The sequence below is a fragment of the Haliotis rufescens genome, unplaced genomic scaffold (assembly GCF_023055435.1).
Source record: "Haliotis rufescens isolate VD_foot unplaced genomic scaffold, xgHalRufe1.0.p SCAF_11, whole genome shotgun sequence".
Taxonomy (NCBI): Eukaryota; Metazoa; Mollusca; class Gastropoda; order Lepetellida; family Haliotidae; genus Haliotis; species Haliotis rufescens.
The window spans coordinates 30,249,883-30,270,277 of NW_025963791.1; the positions used below are offsets into that span (position 1 = coordinate 30,249,883).

At 40.3% G+C, this 20,395-nt stretch overlaps 1 protein-coding gene across 5 annotated transcripts; it reads left to right on the forward strand.

Annotated features, from left to right (window-relative positions):
• The first annotated feature begins 8,864 nt into the window (after positions 1-8,864).
• LOC124132582 (D-beta-hydroxybutyrate dehydrogenase, mitochondrial-like) lies at positions 8,865-19,982 on the forward strand. Of its 5 annotated transcripts, none has more exons than XR_006860809.2 (8): positions 8,865-9,248; positions 9,622-9,822; positions 10,592-10,744; positions 11,175-11,368; positions 12,818-13,054; positions 13,591-13,696; positions 14,389-14,528; positions 15,619-15,755. XR_006860809.2 is itself a non-coding variant. In XM_048392526.1 (7 exons), exons 1-7 carry the CDS (start codon positions 14,487-14,489, stop codon positions 19,746-19,748), a joined length of 1,077 nt encoding a protein of 358 aa, XP_048248483.1. In that variant the 5' UTR covers positions 14,389-14,486; the 3' UTR covers positions 19,749-19,876. The 5 variants fall into 5 exon arrangements, 3 of the variants coding, with proteins under 3 accessions (XP_046352509.2, XP_048248483.1, XP_048248482.1); XR_006860810.2 differs by lacking the exon at positions 15,619-15,755 and adding an exon at positions 15,173-15,242; XM_048392526.1 differs by lacking the exons at positions 8,865-9,248; positions 9,622-9,822; positions 10,592-10,744; ... (1 more) ...; positions 12,818-13,054; positions 13,591-13,696 and adding exons at positions 16,828-16,980; positions 17,342-17,535; positions 18,923-19,159; positions 19,438-19,508; positions 19,745-19,876 and having other exon boundaries at positions 14,389-14,703; positions 15,619-15,819.
• The last annotated feature ends 413 nt before the right edge of the window (positions 19,983-20,395 follow it).

The window sequence follows — 20,395 nt, forward strand, 5'->3', positions numbered from 1 at the left end:
TTGGAATCCATATTTCCGGTGTGGGGTGTGGCTGGGGGTGATTGAGGGCAGATATTTCTTTTAGAAGCCTGACATTAATTTTGTCAATCACAGCTTCAAGATATATATGTGAACCTTTGTTATGAAACAGTTATGAAACAGTTATGAAGGTATGATTGATAAGTTTCTGACCCTCACATAGAAGGAATTGAGTAAGAGTGAATTCTTTTGCTGTTGATATTACATATCAGAGGGGTACATCCTAAAAAACTGTCAAATTAGCAAACTATTTGCAAGTCATTAATATTAGCAGTACACGTTGAACGTGCAGTGATCGAGTCAGAATTCATTAACGAAAACTACAAGGGAAGGATGCCCCTTTCTATGTCACCTTAAAGAGATAGTCATCAGAATGTAAGCATTACAGGGAGTGCCTTGAATCCGAACCCTGACCTGAAAGGCCTATACCGCCAGCAACACCAGAAATGAATGACCGACCAGCGAATGACTGAGCCTCATATTGCTAGTTCAGTATGCATTTCCCAGGAGAGGACACTTCATTATCACAGAAAATCTGGCAATGACGAAAGTATCAACTCGTCGGGTTCCAAAGCTTCTGACAAAACACACGCCATGCACAACATATCTCGTGATAATCTAGCTATGTTTGAAGCTGATCCAAATAGTTCTTGCATTGATTTGTGACCAAGGGGGAAACCTGGGTTTAAACAACAATCACAACAAAGCATTTGACATCACACCACCAAACAAGGCAAAGACTGTCCCATCAGCTGGGAAAATTAAGGCCCTCTGTGTTCTGGGATGCTGAGGGTGTCATTTTAAAAAAAGATAGATAATAAACGGAGCATATTATGCTGAGCTTTTGAGGCAATTAAAGGGATGAAATTAAGACTTGCAATTGGCGACGTGGTAGGCTGATAAAGGTGTCCTCTTCCATCAGGACAATGCACCAGTGTGCAAGTCAGGCTTTGCCATGGCTACTGTTCACAACTGTAGCTTTGAACTCCTTATTCTCCTGATCTGGCTCTGTCATACTTCTATCTGTTGCAAAACATGACGAAACTCCAACCCGAACCAAATTCGATCGAACGACGACGTCATAGCATATGTGGAGACAGCCAAGAGAAGGACTGCTACGAAACTGGTATAAAATCATGATATTGTTGAAAAGGAAATGATAATGTCCTTTGTGAAGTAGTTCTTCGTGGGGCTCAGAACATACCAATCACCCCTCGTATTGTATTTCTCGTCTTGAGAAACATCACAACTCACCCATAGGTAGTTTTGCTGTCATTATATGCGTCGTGTCGACTTGACAAGTGTAGCTGTTCATAAAGAAGCTTATCAGTGTTATTAATATTACTGGCTACATTGCACAGCTATGCATGCGGAAATGGCTGATTCACGAGCAACAATGACATTTACAGTTTGCTTTCAATGGCTGTAGCAGATTAAATTATGAGCATGTAATATATGCACTTTAGTGATCGTCATGGAGACAACATTGCAGTTTCACGTTCCTATTGGTTTCCGAAATTTCTTTCAAAATCGTGATATCGGATGCTGTGTGTACAAAGGACACTGAATAGTAGAAATATCATGCTTGCATCCAATTAATTTTGTAATACATATGTGACAATTGCAATTTTTCAATGGAACTTCCTGGTCAATCATGTTTTAGTGGATAGTCTGCGATCTGAGCTTGGTAGTAGTTCCAGAGGAGATATCGAACATAGGGAGTGAGTGAGTATGGTTTTACGCCGCTTTTAGCAATATTCCAGCAATATCACTGCGGGGGACACCAGAAATGGGCTTCACACATTGTACCCATGTCGGGAATCGAACCCGGGTCTTCGGCGTGACGAGCGAACGCTTTAACCACTAGGCTACCCGACCGCCCCTCGAACATATGGAAGTCATTACTGACAGACTGACTGAGGGGCAATTATATATCTCTCGTTTGAAGAATGAATAAGATAGAAATTATACTGAGTCAAATTAAAAACTTTACATTTTAAAACGTAATCCCATATATACAACGGACAAATGTATCAGAGAAGGTAATTTTAATCATTAATGTCCAAAGAAATATTTTAATTAATGGTGGTAACCATAATTTGTTCCAAGCACCACGGTATTCGGTAGTAACATCAACAGTTTAAATCATAAGTCCTAAGCACGAGAATCTGATGGCACACAAGTTCAGTAGCGTGCATGGCCACCATGTGCGTTGACAGCTGCCACACAACGTCTCCGCATGGACCTTGTGATGCTTGTGAACACATGATTGGAAACACGACGCCATTGTTGCTGCAAAATGGTGCCAAGATCTTGCAAATTCTGTGGTTGGTTCTGGAGAGTGCGCAGACTTCTGCCAAGAGCATCCCAGACGTGTTCGATGGGATTGAGGTCGGGAGACCTTGACGGCCAGTCAATGACGTTGACGTTGACTGAAGGAATTTCTTGTCAAAATTGCTGTGTGGGGTCTGGCATTGTCGTTTTGGAAGATCAAACCGGGTCCATGTGCTGCCATAAAAGGCAGAAATTCTGGTGCCAGTACCTGGTCGCGGTAAGCAGCAGTGTTGAGGTTGCCACGGATGACAAAAAGCCTGGAACGTGCATTGCCACAGAAAGCACCCCACACCATGACACTTCCGCCTCGAAATCTGTCAACTTCCTGTACACACTGGACGTAACGTTCATGACGGCGCATCCACACCCTCGCCCTACCATCAGCAAATCGAAGATTAAATCGGGATTCATCACTGAAGACGACTTGATTCCATCGTAAGTGTCGCTGTGGCCACAATTGACCTTGACGTCTGTGTAATTGAGTCAGAATCGGCCCGCAGTATGGCCGTCGTGCTTGAAGGTGAGCAGTTCTCAGACGGTTTCGAACAGTTTGCGAACTCAGTCCACCCCTAAAGAGTTCATTTCTGGTTGATGTAGCCGTCAAAAATCGGTTACGGAGGTGACGTAAGACAATCTGACGATCCTCTGCATGTGACGTCACACGTGGTCGACCTGGCCGAGGGCGATCAGCGGTGGTACCCGTTTGCTGTAGATGCGTCTGTAAATCATAAACAGTCCGTCGACTACAACCCATCGTCCTTGCGACTTCAGCTACAGATGTTCCCGTTTGCAACATGCCAATGACACGTTTACGCTGCACATTTTAAAGGCGTGGCATGACAAATGGCCGTAAAGACTTTTTTTCTTGTGTTTTTTCTGGCTGAAAACACGTGCGGTATTATGGCCACGTGACCAGCTGCACGTGAAAAAACACTTTTGCCACTATAGTGCTGTGCACATGATTTTGATCGATTCACCTGCACAAAAACGGGTGTCATCTGAAGATAATACGTGGTCATTACTGTTTAAATACACAATAAGGGCCCACAATGATAACTGGTCAAAATGTTAAAATGTTAGGATTGTGAAGTTTTTAATTTGGTTCAGTATATTTTCTCCTAGCGGTATGTCTATCAAGGTGATTATGTGCCCCTAGGTGGCGTGATTAAGGGAGTATATAAGGGGTAGCACAATTTTGAATTGTTCTCTCTCGCTCACTGTGCATACACGGCCTCACAAATGTTTTCTTCAATATGGATACAGAAGCTAAACTGGACGCCACTTTGCAACAGCTTTATTCGAACAGAACAGAGTTTCAATCCCCTCTTAATGAGATTGGTTCATTTAGGGAAGAGTTTATACAGACGTCAAGAGATTTAAAGAAGTTGAATGCAGAAAAAGATTCTACATGGTCAAGAGAAGGGAATAAAATTCAATTCAACTTGAATCAGGACAGTATAGATTGTCTCAAGACAATTCTGGAAGATATCTAGTCTTCTCGTCTGGACGAAGCAGGAGTTTCCGTAACGTCAGAGCTCGACAGGATGAAACAGAAGGAACAAGCTTATTAAAATAGCAGATACATCTGAAGGTGGATGGCAAACGGTTAAGAACTATGTTTCGCATGAGCTGGCGGATGATTCCGATGACGACAAACGTATCAACAGAACTGAAAGCAAAGCTGTCCGGAAACTCAAACAGAAACGTGCCAGGCAAGCGCCGCACTCTACAAATAGGTCAAGACGTTCGGCGACTGTCACCCATCCCGTGCAAGTTGCTGTTCAACCTGGTTCTACTTTACATCATATGCAGCCAATTACAAACCAGCTTTTTCGTGGAAAAGGGCAACGATCAGGGGCCTGTTTCGCATGTGGCGAATTCTCTCACTTTAGGAAAGACTGTCCTTGAACAGGTCAAGGGGCGACAGCCGGCGGACAGGTTGCCTCAAGTCAGCAACGCCAGTAGTTCTGGTCAAGATTTGTCAGTTAAGTATTTCAATGATAACTTTGTTATCAATGATAGCAAGTTCTCTGATAACTATTTTGAGTATGAACAAGGGACAGCTGAAATCTTAGTCAGGGGCCGTCTCAAAAGTAATATACAGTATTGGCGTGAGATAGGTGCATCTCTATGTGTTATTGATTGGATTGCTAATGGATATATAATTCCGTTTATTACGACTCCGCCTAAATTGCATAATAAGAATAACAAGTCTGCTATTAAACACAGAGATTTTGTCTCGCAGGCTATTGGGAGTTGTTGAAGAAGGACCTGGTGTGCCAATGTGTTGCTCCCCCTAGTGTTGTTAGTCCTTTGTCTGTTTCAGTACAGTCGTCAGGACAAAGACGTTTAATCCTTGATCTTAGCTGAGTCAATAACTATATCTTCAAGCCGAGTATTAAATATGAAGATTTGAAGACTGCATTAGCATATATTAATATGAATGATTGGTTGATAAAATTTGATATCCACTCAGCATACCATCATATAGACATATTTCCATCTTATACTAATTTTCTTGCTTTTGCATGATTAACGAAGCAGGTAGGATGAGCTACTACAAATTCTTGGTTTTGCCTTTTGGTTTGACGTCTGCTCCATATGTTTTTGTACAAAAAGTCATGAAACAGCTAGTCAAAAAGTGGATGTTTGATGGCCATAAGATAGTTACCTTCCTAGACGATGGCATTCTATCTGTATCTACGGATATTGGAGCGCAGACAGCTGGGTGTCATATAAAGAGAGATCTGCTTTCTTCAGGCTTTGTTCCTAAAGTTGAGAAATCACTTTGGCTACCGTCACAATCTCTTGAATGGCTTGGTTTTGGTATCGATACTACTTCCATGACTATGACTGTACCTCTCAGGAAGGTTGACAAGGTCAAACAAGCTAACCGTGTATCGGTTACATCTGTAGCATCAATTGTTGGTCAATTAATTTCTATGAAATTAGTGAAAGGACCAGTTATACAACTCATGACAAGAGCTGTGAGTATTGATTTTGTTGCTGCTTCATCATGAAACAGTCTTATATACTTGTCAGATACTAGCATCAAGAAGTTGACATTTTGGCGTCGCAATATACATAGGTATATTTCTAGAACGATTGTGATGCAAGCCAAAGTGGTTATGGTGGATACTGCGTGGATGTAGACTATGTCGTATCCCATGGACAGTGATCCAGTGATGAAACTACTCGCAGCTCTACATGGAGAGAGCTGAAAGCTGTGTTTCTGGTTCTCCAAAGCTTTTTGCAACCCTAGGTCATCAGAGAGTCAAATTGTTTACTGACAATCAAAATGTTGTATCTATTATTGAGCAAGGTAGTATGAATCTTCATTTACAATCGCTTGCTTTGCAGATCTTTGATCTATGTTTACAGTACAGTGTTGAGCTCCATCTCCAGTGGATTCCTCGCTATGAGAACATGCAAGCTGACTATCTTAGCAAGCTTATTGATTACGATGATTGGGGTATTTCCAAAACTATTTTTCAGGAACTAGATGAGAAATGGGGACCCCATCAAGTTGATAGGCTGGCTTCATATAATAACACAAAAGTTGTCCAGTTTAACTCTCGTTTTAGTAATCCTGGATGCCAGGTTTCACTGTTAACTGGAGAGGTACAATTAGTTGGGTTGTTCCCCCTATTTGTTGGATACCGCGAGTAATCAAACACATGGCAGAGTGTCGTGCAATTGGAACGTTGGTCGTCCCAGAGTGGCATTCAGCGTGATTTTGGCCACTGTTATATTAGAATTCTGAGGGCAAATATATTTGCCTTGGGCCAAAGAAGCTTATGTTGCAAGCAGAATCAAAGATGGTTTGTTCGGTGAACACGATTTGCAATTTGATATGATTGCACTTTAGGTAGATTTTAGGTAATATTTTGTTGTGTATTTACAGATATCCTTCTGAATGCCTAAAGTGATGAACTTGATGAACTCCCTTTGAATGTACGCCAGTTAGCTGGACAGCTACCAGGTTTGTTGGCACGGTCCAGGGCAGATTCTACATATAAAACATATAGCAATGGATTTGCTGCTTGGAAAAGATGCGCAAACGCTAATAATGTGTGTGATCTGTTGCCCGTTTCACATTTGCATTATGCTATTTATCTGTTGTCTGTTGTGCAACAGAGTGAAACATTATCACCAGTGTTAACGGCATTTTATAGTTTAAGGTATGCTCATTGTAGCATTGGACTAGAGAGTCCCACTGAAAATAGCCTTGTCAAGAATGTTTTGGAAGGAGCAAGGCGCAAACTGTCTAAAACCAGTGGTTAAAAGGAGCCAATCACAGTTGATATACTTGAACGTTTGTATGATTCAAAAATGATCAATGCATCTTTAATGGATCTGCGAATAGTATCTATGTGCTTATTAGCTTTCGCCGGATATTTAAGATCTGCAGAATTAATTCATATATCTCGATCTGATATTTTGTTTTATAAGTCACACATAGTCGTTTTTATTGAAAAGTCAAAGACGGATTTATACAGGGATGGCGCATGGCTTGTTATTAGTAGGACAGTATCTATGTGTTTATTAGCTTTCGCCGGATATTTAAGATCTGCAGAATTAATTCATATATCTCGATCTGATATTTTGTTTTATAAGTCACACATAGTCGTTTTTATTGAAAAGTCAAAGACGGATTTATACAGGGATGGCGCATGGCTTGTTATTAGTAGGACAGATTCCAAGCTGTGTCCAGTACCTTGTGTGGAGAGATATTTACAAGCTGCATCTATTCATCCAGATTGTGATCAGTACATTTTCAGGAATGTAAGCAAATGTCGTTCAGGCTATGTTCTTAGGAAGGACAATGCTCCACTGTCTTATACCAGGTTAAGGGAACTATTTATTGATGCTTTAACTTCATTTTGTTGACAATATCAAGAAGTATGGTCTGCAAAGCTTACGCAGTGGTGGTGCTACTGCAGCTGCAAATAATGGCATACCAGATCGTATGTTCAAACGACATGGTCGTTGGAGAAGCGAAAACGCTAGAGATGGTTACATCAAGGATAGTATTGATAACAGAATGAAAGTATCACTTTCCTTAGGCCTATAACTTTCTTTGTACATCTCGGCCGTGTATCACACAGCGTATTCCTATGTTTTTGGTGTTGTGTCTTGATTAAGTGTGTATAGGATAAGGAGAAATAATATTTCTCTCGTTTGAAGAATGAATAAGATAGAAATTATTTTTTCCTAGCGGTATGTCAATCACGGTGATTATGTGCCCCAAAGTGGCGTGATTAAGGGGGTATATAAGGGGTAGTACAATTTTGAATTGTTCTCTCTCGCTCACTGTGCATGCACGGCCATACACGTGTTTCTTATATTTATTTTATAAACATGTATATAAAAATTATATTATATATTTTTTTTAAAAACGTGTTCTTCATTTTATGATTTATTGATTTCGTGTGTTGAAGATAATCGTAGAAATGGAATGCACATTTGAGGGTAATGTGTACTGTTGTAAGTGATGCTATTGCTTGGCTGGCGAGTCTTTACAATACAGCGTTGCTTCATTGAGAAAGTCCATAGTTGGATGCAGGGATGTTGCTTGGCCGGCGGGCCTTTATAATACAGCGTTGTTTTATTGTGAAAGTGTGCATTGTTGGATTCAATTATATTGCTAGGCCGGCGGGCCTTTATAATACAGCGTTGCTTCATTGTGAAAGTGTGAATTGTTAGATGCAATGGTATCGCTTAGCTGGCGAGCCCTTATAATACAGCGTTGTTTTATTGTGAAAGTGTGAATTGTTGGATGCAATGATATTGCTTGCCCGGTGGGCCTTTATAATACAGCGTTGCTTTATTGTGAAAGTGTGCATTGTTAGATGCAATGATATCGCTTAGCTGGCGAGCCCTTATAATACAGCGTTGTTTTATTGTGAAAGTGTGCATTGTTGGATGCAATGATATTGCTTGGCCGGCGGGCCTTTATAATACAGTCTTGCTTTATGCATGATGTGTAATTTGTACATCTGTTAAAACTATCATTTTGCTGCAGAGCCCTTATATCACATATCTTCAAAATAAGACCATATTTACTAAGCTGCAGAGCCTTGATAATACTGCATATACTATGCGAGTTGCACTGTATATAATAAATTATAAAAATCATTTGTAACATGATGTACATGAATTGTTAGTATTTCTGTTTGGATTTGCATATACATGTCATGAGTATACTGTACACCCTCCAGTATTTGCTGCTGCATCAGTTGAGGGAACACGGTTCCAGATGTTTTCTTAAAAAAGTTTTTATATCTGGTTTTACGTGTCGGGCTTCAGCAAAATATAAATATTCATAGCATATTGCTGACCATGTATATACAAATGTGTGGAAATGAATATCTTTGTCTTTTACTATACGCAAATAAATTTGCCGTGTATCACACTGCGTATTCCCATGTTACTGGTGTTGTGTCTTGATTAAGTATGTATGTGATAAGGAGAAGACGACGTGACATGGCGTAAACCCATTTTAACCCATAGTTCAGGTGGATCACATGATTTACGCATTTAAGCACGAATTAGGTCAAAGAGGCTGAGCATAACTTTTGCGGTATGAACTGGTTTTATCACAGTGGGTTTATCATTGGATTAAGTAACTTGAATTGACCTACTGACCTATTATCCTTAGAGGGAATCCTGTTCTCTCTGGTAGATCATGTCTACTTCGTTTGGTCTCTGCGTCTTCGAGACTATTTTATGCGTGTCGTTTATATTGCTGGTATTCGTATCAGTATGGGGTCATACTGTCTACACTTGTCTACTCGGTGCTGTGCTATATGTCTGTTACTGGATCATACGCAAAGTAGGCAGAAACAGGGTTGACATACATGGAAAATACGTTCTTATTACGGGGTGTGATACAGGTAAGTCTCCACGTCTCTTAGATATTACAACATAGGTTTAGACTATACATGTAAAAATATAAGAAAGCCTGCTTAAATAGCAAAACATAATGGTTTGTTCAAATATGTCATCTTATTTGTTGTCCAGACACCAGGAGGTCAAGACTATTTTCGTAAGAAGTTGCTAATGTAAACAAAGAGAAGACTAACTAAATACATAAAAATGGAAAATATACACAATTACATCATTATGGAAATGTGCGGTGTATCTGTTCTTGTAAGTTGTAAGGGGGTGTGATGTTATGATTCCACAATTTCGGTATATCAGACATTGAAGTTATATTGTCACTGATGTCAAGCTTAACTTCCACATAATGACCAATGTCATATACAGGCTTTGGAAACAGCCTTGCTAGATTACTGGACATCAAGGGACTGAACGTCATCGCCGCGTGTCTCTCTGTGGAAAGTGACGGTGCCAAACAATTGAAGACAACAGGAAGCAGGCGCATGTGTGTTTTACAGCTTGACGTAACTTCAGACGAAAGTGTTGCTTCGTGTTTTCACACGGTGAAGACTCTATGTCACAAAGAAGGTACAGTGTGTAGTCTTAAATACACTTTATATGTTACAATGTTGTTGACCGCCTTCGGTGTGTAGTTGATAGAGCGTCTGCCAGAAGAACAAAAGGTCAGATGTTCGATCACCTGGCCTACCAAAACGACGTTGAAAGATGGTGCTTGTTGTTACCCTGCTTGGAGTTCGCCATTTAAGGATAAGGATAAGGATAAAATAAGGACCGGTCTGCTCAGTGTCAGTATGCTGTGTTTGAGTGGGATATACATGTTTACCTGAAACAAAATACCGGTGAAAATCAGAACCGGAATAAGGCCCAAACAAAACGCAGTCCAGTTCCAGGGAAACGTATGATTAGAGCTAGTGGGTCAACTTAACCACCAAATACCTCAAACCCGTGGCTTTGGACAACATCAATTGTTGAGGTATGACTGAAAACAATAAATGACTGTGTAACCTGTAAGTAGTAGTAGTAGAATGTTGTTTAAACGCTGCAGTCAGCAATATTCCAGCTATGTGACGGCGGTCTGTGATTGACAATGTCATCATGAGCATCGATCCACCGATCCTGCAGTCGACTCTTACGACAAGCATGAGTTGCTGAAGACCAATATTCTAACCCGGAATCTTCACAGGACGTAACCTGTAAATAAGGACATTTTGTATTAAAATATCCTCTTTGGTTTCTGACAATAAGTAACGGTTTAGCAATGGGCTTGGTTTAGCGCCGTTTTATGCAGTAATTTGTGTAAATCACATTACTTGAAAATTAAAATGTTACGTTTCAGGATTATGGGCCTTGATAAACAATGCCGGGATACTTTACACAGGGGATGTGGAAGTACAGACAATGGCTATCTACAGGAGAGTTTCAGAAGTCAATTTGTTTGGTATGGTGCGAATGTGCAAGGCGTTTCTGCCTCTTGTGAGGCAAAGAAAAGGTCAGGGACTCACGTTTTTTATTATATATTATATTCAAGTTGCTGACATAATTCGAATTTATGAAAAAGTATACACATAAATGCTACGTTCATTGCATGCGATTATATCTACAGAATATACTTAAGTAATAAGAACAGGGTTTTTTTTGCAAACATGAGACACCAGAGAAAAACCTTGGGAAAAGGCTAGGAACGTTTTATACTTAATGTATTCATACTGAGATAATTCGAATTCATTAAATAGTATAAACATAAATCATACGGTCATTAGATGCTGCCATACCAACGAAATATATTAATATCCAAATGTGTATAGCTCTTGCCAAAGCATGTAACAATGTCTCACTATGTTTTTGACAATCAGAAATGAAAGAAGTGATCTGAATATGGTAATCTCCATAAATGACCAATTGTGTGATCTTTTGTCCAGGGCGCGTAATCAACGTAACCAGTGTCCGTGGTCTACTGGCAGGTCCTGCTCACTCAGCTTACGTCATGAGTAAGTTTGGTGCAGAAGGATTCACAGACTGTTTAAGGCTGGAGATGAGGAGGTTCGGGGTCAAGGTCATCCTTATACAACCCGGCAGTTTTGGGCTCAGCACTGGTTTATTTAGTGTGGAGAATGTACGTATTACTTACAGTGTGTATACATTGTCAATTATCTAATTTATATTTAAACATTAATGAAACAAAATCAAATAGTATAATATCATGGGTAAGACCCCCCTCCTCCATATGAGGGGCGGTCGGGTAGCCTAGTGGTTAAAGCGTTCGCCCGTCACGCCGAAGACCCGGGTTCGATTCCCGACATGGGTACAATGTGTGAAGCCCATTTCTGGTGTCCCCCGCCGTGATATTGCTTGAATATTGCTAAAAGCGGCGTAAAACTGTACTCACTCACTCACTCACTCCTCCATATGTATATACTGAACCGCAAAAGAAACGTCACCCAAAGTAACATTGCGTGAAATGTTGTCATTTAAATATCACACTACTGTTGCAAAATGTATGTACATGTAATTGTTATATCCTCTGAGGTTCTTTGGTATCAATATATTGATATTCTTATATTTATCTGTAGATACTTGTGTAATTCTTTTGTTTCGATTTGTAACTTGCACCTGGAAATTGTTCGCGCCAAGCGCACACAACACTCATGTAGCTATGTATGACTTGATTATGTAACTATAGTCAATGATATTAAATGTATACAGTCCTTGTGGGTATTTATCAAAATTGTTGTATCAATCGATACGTCACACCATGTAATATTCACACACTCCAGAAAGGTTGCGTTCAGTAACAATACGTACATATTTGTTCTGAAATACTGAGCGGGATGAGCAAAACACAATACATGTACTGGAATATATTTATATATAAATAAAGCGACAAAATTAAAACCCTTTCCATATCCAATAGAAATCTCTGCATAAAGCATAACAATTCCGACAATATCATGAGCATGTGTTTATGAATCACTATCAAATTGTAATGATACCAGGTGTTTACGAAAACGTGAGCGTATCCTGCCCCACCAGTGGTACCCGTCATAAACACATACAAAGGCAAGTCAATTGTTCACCTCAAAATAAGAAATTTCATCGGACAAAAGTTTTGTCACTGATGCGTCAAATTTGGAAATGTCCTCCACATGTCTACCATAAAACTTTTTGAAAGCTTTACTAAGGCCTTGAATGCTGTAACCTTGATCAAACAAATTCCAAGCAAGAGTTACAGGACCCTTTTTGAAATCTTTGGATAGTGGATATTTAATTCTTTATCAACGATATCAAATCATCGATATGCCTGAAGCTTAAGATGGCCAAATCACCTTGTTTTGACTTTGCCAATCCGAACAAAAATTCCGATTTATATGCATAATGAAAAAGATCCGCATGAGGGAGGGGGGATAACTGGTGCCCATGGGGATGACTACTTCTTGTCACACACGCGCTATTTAACAGCAAACATCTTGAACATTTCCGAGCTTTAATTACCTCAACGGTATTTTTCAAACCATTAGATTGTGGTACTCACTGTCGTTTGTTTAACATTTTTCCTTAATCACAGGTTCGGCGCCAAAAGGTGGCGTACCAGCAGTTAATAGACTCTGTAGATGATGAAATACGGGCGGCATATGGGCAGGACTATTTGGATACATATCTGCGCGTCCCAAAGATGAACTCAAGGTCCTCTGACAAAGATCTCAAGAGAGTTTTGGATGCATTCGAGGATGCCATATTGAGCACTAATCCAGACAGCCGATACCTGGTGGATGGAATTCGCCATTGGATTGACGTATTATGTGTAAGTCAAACCTTTTTATATTAATTTTGTCATTAATGTCCACAACATACAATCATCCTATTGAAGCTACTGCAAAAAATACGATTCCTATTAACTGTAACCAGGACTGCACTTTTAGCATGAATGCAACTATTCCCTGGTCCATCCAAAGCAAAACGGGGGTCATGGGTAGCCTTTTCATCTAAGTTACATTAATTCCAGTACAGTTGCTGCCCTTTGTCGTGTTAGGATCCGACGATCATTGGTTAAAAATCTATGTGCCTTGGTTTTATGAGCACACCTGCTTATGACAGTCAATGAAGTAAAGTGGTAAGGCATAAAGCCTCTTTGAACTGTGATATCGTGGCGTGTCAGCCTAACGTTGTAGGTGAGCATGATGGTGGTTTTAGAAGTTGACAGCTATAGTGAAAGTTACAGTTGAGATACCACACATTTATAATTGAAATACACTTCAGTTCTTACGCTGTTTCAGCTGAAACTAGTCGACAACTAATGCTGTTATATAAATGTTACTATAGCTTGAAGTATGTTGATAGATGATGGCACGACTACGCAACGTTCTTCCGGTGTCCCTGATGGATGCTCTTTACCTCTGGCTCCAGCCAATGCCAAAAGAAGCCTTCTATAAAACTTAATCGTGAAGTAAGGTATTATTATACCTAGCCAATGTAATGGATCATTTATGATTTGAATAATAAAATGAAGTTGCTTTGCTCGAGGTATTGCGTTCAAACTTCAAACGTAACACAGTCTATGCATTAACACAACATACTCTCTAGCTGTTATTCCCTGTAGGCGTCTGTCACTGTAGGCATTAGTAGACCTAACCACTGCAACAACTACTGCGAGACGTGACCATAATAGTTAAAGTTCAGAGCATGTATGATGTGCACCATAGTGATCGTCATGGTCACAACACTGCCGTTTCACTTCCTTAATGATTTCCGAAGGTCCTTGAAGTTAAACATTGCAGTAGCGACTACGTGTGTACAAAGTCCATTGAATGTTACTACAATCACGCTTGCTCCAAATCCAAGTTAACAAGAAGATAAGGAAATGGACAAATCACAATTTTCAATTTACTTTCCTGGGCAATCCTATGTTTTTAGGGGATCGGAAATATGTGGTCAGACAGGGTCTAAGCATGGTAGTAGTTCCTGGTGAGATATTGAACGTATGCGTGTCATACGGACAGACGGGCGGAGGAGCGGACAACAAGGCAAGAGCTCATTTTTAACCTCGTTTCAGGTGAGGTAAAAGTAGACCATGCCATTTACACAGATAAACACGAATTAGGCCAAAGAGGCTTAACAGAACTGTTCCTTTTTGAACAGGTGCCGCCACAGTGGGCATATCCCATACCCTATTTCACAGGTGTCACACTGCGAATGCTTATGGTGTAGAAATGGAAACCGGTTCCCTACACTAGATCATGTCGAGTTTGGTGGACATACTTGGTGTGTGGGTCTTAGAGGTCACTTTTTACGTGTCATTTATATTGCTGGTATTTGTCTCAGTACTGGGACAGGCGCTCCAAGCTTGTCTACTCTTTATTGTATGCTATGTCAGTTACTGGGTCATACGCAAAGCAGGCGGAAATAGGGTGGCCACACAAGGGAAATACGTTCTTATTACGGGGTGTGACACAGGTAAGTCTCCTCGTCTCCTAGATACTCTGAGGTTCAAAAGTTTACATGTAAATTAGTCAGAAGAACGGTTTTATCATTTAACCTTATCTTCAGTTCATTCGACATTAAAATATTGTATTTTATCTGTTATCCAATATTTCAAAGTTGAGGCTATATTTTAAGGATTTGCCGAAACAAACAAAAAGAAGATTAGTATTTGTCTTTTGATAAACCAACTGATTAAATACAATAAACATAGAATGTGTGTAAAATTTTATTATTACAATCCCCGTGAAGATCTAGGTTAGAATAGGTCTTCAGCAACCCATGCCTGACTTAACAGGCGACTGTGCTTGTCGTAAGGGGCGGCTAACGGCTGGTCAAGCTCGCTGACTCGTTTGATGCATGTCATCGTATCCCAATTTCGTGGATCGATGCTCTTGATATCAATCACTGGATTGTCTGGTCCAGAGTCGATTATTTTTTACAGACCGCCGACATATTGCTGGAATATTGCTGAGTGCGGCGCTAAACAGACAACATAGCTACGGAATGGTGTAGTGTGATCTGTTCTTGTACACTTGTAAGATGGATGGTATGTAAACTGATTCAACAATATCGGTATATGAGACATTGCGGCAAAAGCTATACTGCTACCAAGACTAGCTTCCACATAGTGACCAATGTCATACACAGGCTTTGGAAACAGCCTTGCTAGATTCCTGGACTAATTGAATACATGAACATGGAACACATATATAATTACATTAGTACGGAAAGGTGCAGTGTGATCTGTTCTTGTGAAGTCGTAAGGTAGTGGTGGTGGGGGGAGGGGGGTGATGTCATGATCCCACAATTTTGGTATATCAGACATTGCAGATACATCGTCACTGCTGTCAAACCAAACTTCCACATAATGGTCAATGTCATACACAGGCTTTGGAAACAGCCTTGCTAGATTACTGGACATCAAGGGACTGAACGTCATCGCCGCGTGTCTCTCTGTGGAAAGTGACGGTGCCAAACAGTTGAAGGCAACAGGAAGCAGGCGCATGTGTGTTATACAGCTTGACGTAACTTCAGACGAAAGTGTTGCTTCTTGCCTTCAGAGGGTGAAGACTCTATGTCACAAAGAAGGTACATAGGGAAGACTTAAATATACTTTATATGTTACAATGTTGTTGACCGCCTTCGGTGTGTAGTTGATAGAGCGTCTGCCAGAAGAACAAAAGGTCAGATGTTCGATCACCTGGCCGCGTCCTACCACAAGACGTTGAAAGGGGGTGCTTGATATCCAGCTGTCTTGCGTTCGGAATTGCGTGGCTAAAGAAAGGACTGGCCGGTTCAGTTAGCGTTTTTGAGTGGGGCACACCATGTTTATCACTGGAGTGGTATCTCAGCGGACTATACTATAAATCTACAGCCCAAACTCATTAGTATTTGGCGAGTATCGTGTCGCGCTCGTACGACTGCTCTCTCTCTCTCTCTCTCTCTCTCTCTCTCTCTCTCTCTCTCTCTCTCTCTCTCTCTCTCTCTCTCTCTCTCTCTCTCTCGTGACGTTAAACCCCATTTTCACATCACCACCTATATGTTTTACTCAGGCAAATACACAGTCCAAGTCCAGGGATACGTTAGTATCAAAGCTATTGTGCCGACTTAACCACCACATACCTACAAAACAAAACTGTGGTTACAAATATCTTGTCATTATATTTGTCATGATACCTTGACCTTAGCTTATTTCCATAGGCGTCGTATATGACCACATTATGTGCATTGTGTCATAATATCATGTTTGGTTTCTGTGAATGAGTAACTGTTTAGCAGTGGATGTTGTTTATAGCCTCTTTTAGCAATATCATAAGAGACACTAGTAATTGGCATCACACATTGTACGTATAGGAAATGGAACACGGGCTTTAGGCGTGACGAGCGAACGATCCAATCACCGGGCTACCAATTCATGAAACTGAAAGGTCATTGACAGGATGCAACAACGAATCTAATTAACTGACAACTTATTAATGAAAATATAGACAACAGTTTTAAAGTTCAACATGTATTAAACCTATATATACAATTGTATATTCTCTCAAAATACGGCGTGTAATATCATGACTTGAACATTAAAATGTTACGTTTCAGGATTATGGGCCTTGATAAACAATGCCGGCATACAATACACAGGGGATGTGGAAGTACAGACAATGGCTGTCTACAGGAGAGTTTCAGAAGTCAATTTGTTTGGTATGGTGCGAATATGCAAGTCGTTTCTGCCTCTTGTGAGGCAAAGAAAAGGTCAGAGACTTACGTGCTTTATATATTATATTCAAATCGCTGAGTTATTTCGAATTTATGAAAAAGTATACACATAAATGCTACGTTCATGGCATGCGATTATATCGACAGAGTATACTTAAGTAATATTAACTGTTTTGTGAGAACATGAGCCACCAGAGAAAACCTGTCTCGATTATCCGACGAAACAGATTCCATTCCGTAAAAGGCAAAATTGTTGTAGGCAATTATATAAATGGATCACTGAAAATCGGTGATGCCACCAGATGTTCGTAAAAAGGTAGTTTGACGATCAGAATGAAAAAAATATTCTGAAAGATGTAATCACCACAAGTCACCCATACTGTGAGCCTTTGTTCAGGACGCGTAATCAACGTAACCAGTGTCCGTGGTCTGATAGCATGTCATGCTCACTCAGCTTACGTCATGAGTAAGTTTGGTGCAGAAGGATTCACAGACTGTTTGAGGCTTGAGATGAGGAGGTTCGGGGTCAAGGTCATCCTTATACAACCCGGAGGTTATGGGCTGAGCACTGGTTTATTTAGTGTGGAGAACGTACGTATTACTTAAAGTGTGTGTGCACGGTTCAGTATGGTTGTGACTATTATTTAACATATTAATTAATTAAATAAAATAAGAAGGGTATAAAATCATGTTTTTATAACAATAATATCTTTAAATACATTACATACTAGTTAAACAAATAGTAAATGTAATTGTGACAACCTCTAGGATTTTTTTTGTAAAAACACATTTAACTATATTACCTTCACGGGCAAAGATATCTTGTTTTCATAAAGATCGTATGTGCCTTAGCGTTAGATCACGTCACAAGAAACAGTGTATTGTTTCCGTGATTTCCGACCTCCGTGATGAATGCCTCTCCACACCATGACGCTTCCCGATCCACTTGCTGAATGCAATTTTCAGCGGAACGTTCGTTACGACGTCGGTACACACGGGCACGTCCATCAGCACGTCTCAGCATGAAACGGGATTCGTCTGTAAAAACAGGTCACGGCACCATCTCCGTCTACATCTTGAGTCATGTAACTCTCTGACGCGTCAGGATGTTACGCCGCACGGGTCTCCTGGCTAGAATACCAACGGTGGGGTAGCCTAGTGGTTAAAGCGTTCGCTCGTCACACCGAAGACCAGGGTTCGATTTCCAACATTTCTGGTGTCCACCGCCTTGATATTGATGGAATATTGCTAAAAGCGGCATAAAACCATACTCACTCACTCACTCAGATTTGTTTTGGCGGTTCAATATGTTTCTCTCGGTTAGTCACAACACAAATGGACATTATGGGTTCTTGAGTTGGTTCGCACTTAATGTCACTGTCTTAATGTTTAATCTTATTGCATTAAACATTCTTTTTCGATATTAGCGGATATTATGATATATGTAGTGCTCCGAAATCACATTTCTAACAAACGGCGTTAGCCAGAAGTTACAAATGTAAAAACCTCCTTGCCTCGATATAAAATATGTTATTTTAAAAAAACAGGTAAATCTCCGTAGCACTCTCTTTGTACATGTACTCTAACAGTTGTAATACCGGCATAGTGTCACTGTGATATGCTTTAAAGACACGAAACAATGGCTAGAAATATGAGTAGGTTCATCAATCAAAGCCAAATTGGTAATATGTAAATATTTTTTATCAAACGTAATTGTTACTGTAATAGTGTGTGAAGCCCATTCCTAGTGTTCCGTAAATATTGTATAAATCATCATTCAATCAATATCAAACTTATATGATATTTATCTCTCCATGTGTCGTTTTACAAATTTGGAAATGAAACGAAACAATTTTATTTATCAAGAAAAGTGACAAGTCGACACGACATTCGAGCCCAGAGCCCCCAACAATATATTTCAACTGATAAGATTGGAGCTGTCACACTTATTCGTTTTACAATGTAATGTTAATCACAGGTTGAGCGCCAAAAGGTGGTGTACAAGGAGTTAATAGATTCTGTCAATGACGAAATACGGGCAGCCTATGGACAGGACTATTTGGACACATATATGTGCGTCCCAAAGATGAACCCAGGGTCCTCTGACAAAGATCTTAAAGGTGTTTTGGATGCATTCGAGGATGCCATATTGAGCACTAACCCAGACAGTCGATACCTGGTGGATGGCATTCACCCCTGGATTGACGTATTGTGTGTAAGTCAAACCATGTCATATATCACTGTATTCAACATTATAAACCGTCGGGTAAAAGACGTTATACACCCATGTTTGATGGTGGCTGAACATGAAACAAACAAGAAATGGTTATTCGGTGGTAATCCGGTATTATAAGCCACATTACACTCATATAAATCAGTATCTCACATGACGACTAAAAGGGTACGGAGGTCGCAATTTCACAATTTACAGTATACGTAGTGAGCAGAGTGAAATGTGAATTTTGCAAATGTTTACTTTCTTTTGCCATGCAGTTTACAATCATCTTATTGAAGTTACTGCTTACTATCCCTATTTACTATGAACACGACTTCACTTTTAGAAGGTAAGCAACCGTTCCCTACCCCAATCCCAAGCCAAATAGGGGTCACTGGGTGCCTAGTGGGTGCAGTTACGTCCCTTTGTCTTCAAGGATCCGACATTCATGGGTTAAAAAACTATCAACTTAACAACTTAACTGGATGTTAACAACTTAAAAAGCGTCAGCTGTTTCACGTGGGAAATGAAACTAATGCTGTTACAGTATAATAAACGTTGCTATAGCTTGAAGTATTTTAATAGATGATGGCACGACTACGCAACGTTCTTCCGGTGTCCCTGATGGATGCTCTTTACCTCTGGCTCCAGCCAATGCCAAAAGAAGCCTTCTATAAAACTTAATCGTGAAGTAAGGTATTATTATACCTAGCCAATGTAATGGATCATGTATGATTTGAATAATAAACTGGAATTGCTTTGCTAGAGGTATTGCGTTACTTGTCTTCTTCGGATTGACACATTGTTGGTGTAAGTATCCATGTCTAGGAAAGAGATACATTGATGGCTCTAACACAATGATTATCAAGTCACTATGCTGGAACATTTAGAGTGAGTGAGTGAGTGAGTATGGTTTTACGCCGCTTTTAGCAATATTCCAGCAATATCACGGCGGGGGACACCAGAAATGGGCTTCACACAATGTACCCATGTCGGGAATCGAACCCGGGTCTTCGGCGTGACGAGCGAACGCTTTAACCACTAGGCTACCCGACCGCCCCGGAACATTTAGATGTGACCTGCAGCTGTAGGTAATAGTACCTGGGCCGTGAAACTAATCATGGTGCTCCTCTACTTCCATACCGATCAACGGATCCATTCATTTGTAAGCACCGTACATACGGGTCTGTTATCTGTTCTATGGTCCATACTCAAGTATTCACAGACCCCCGTCAT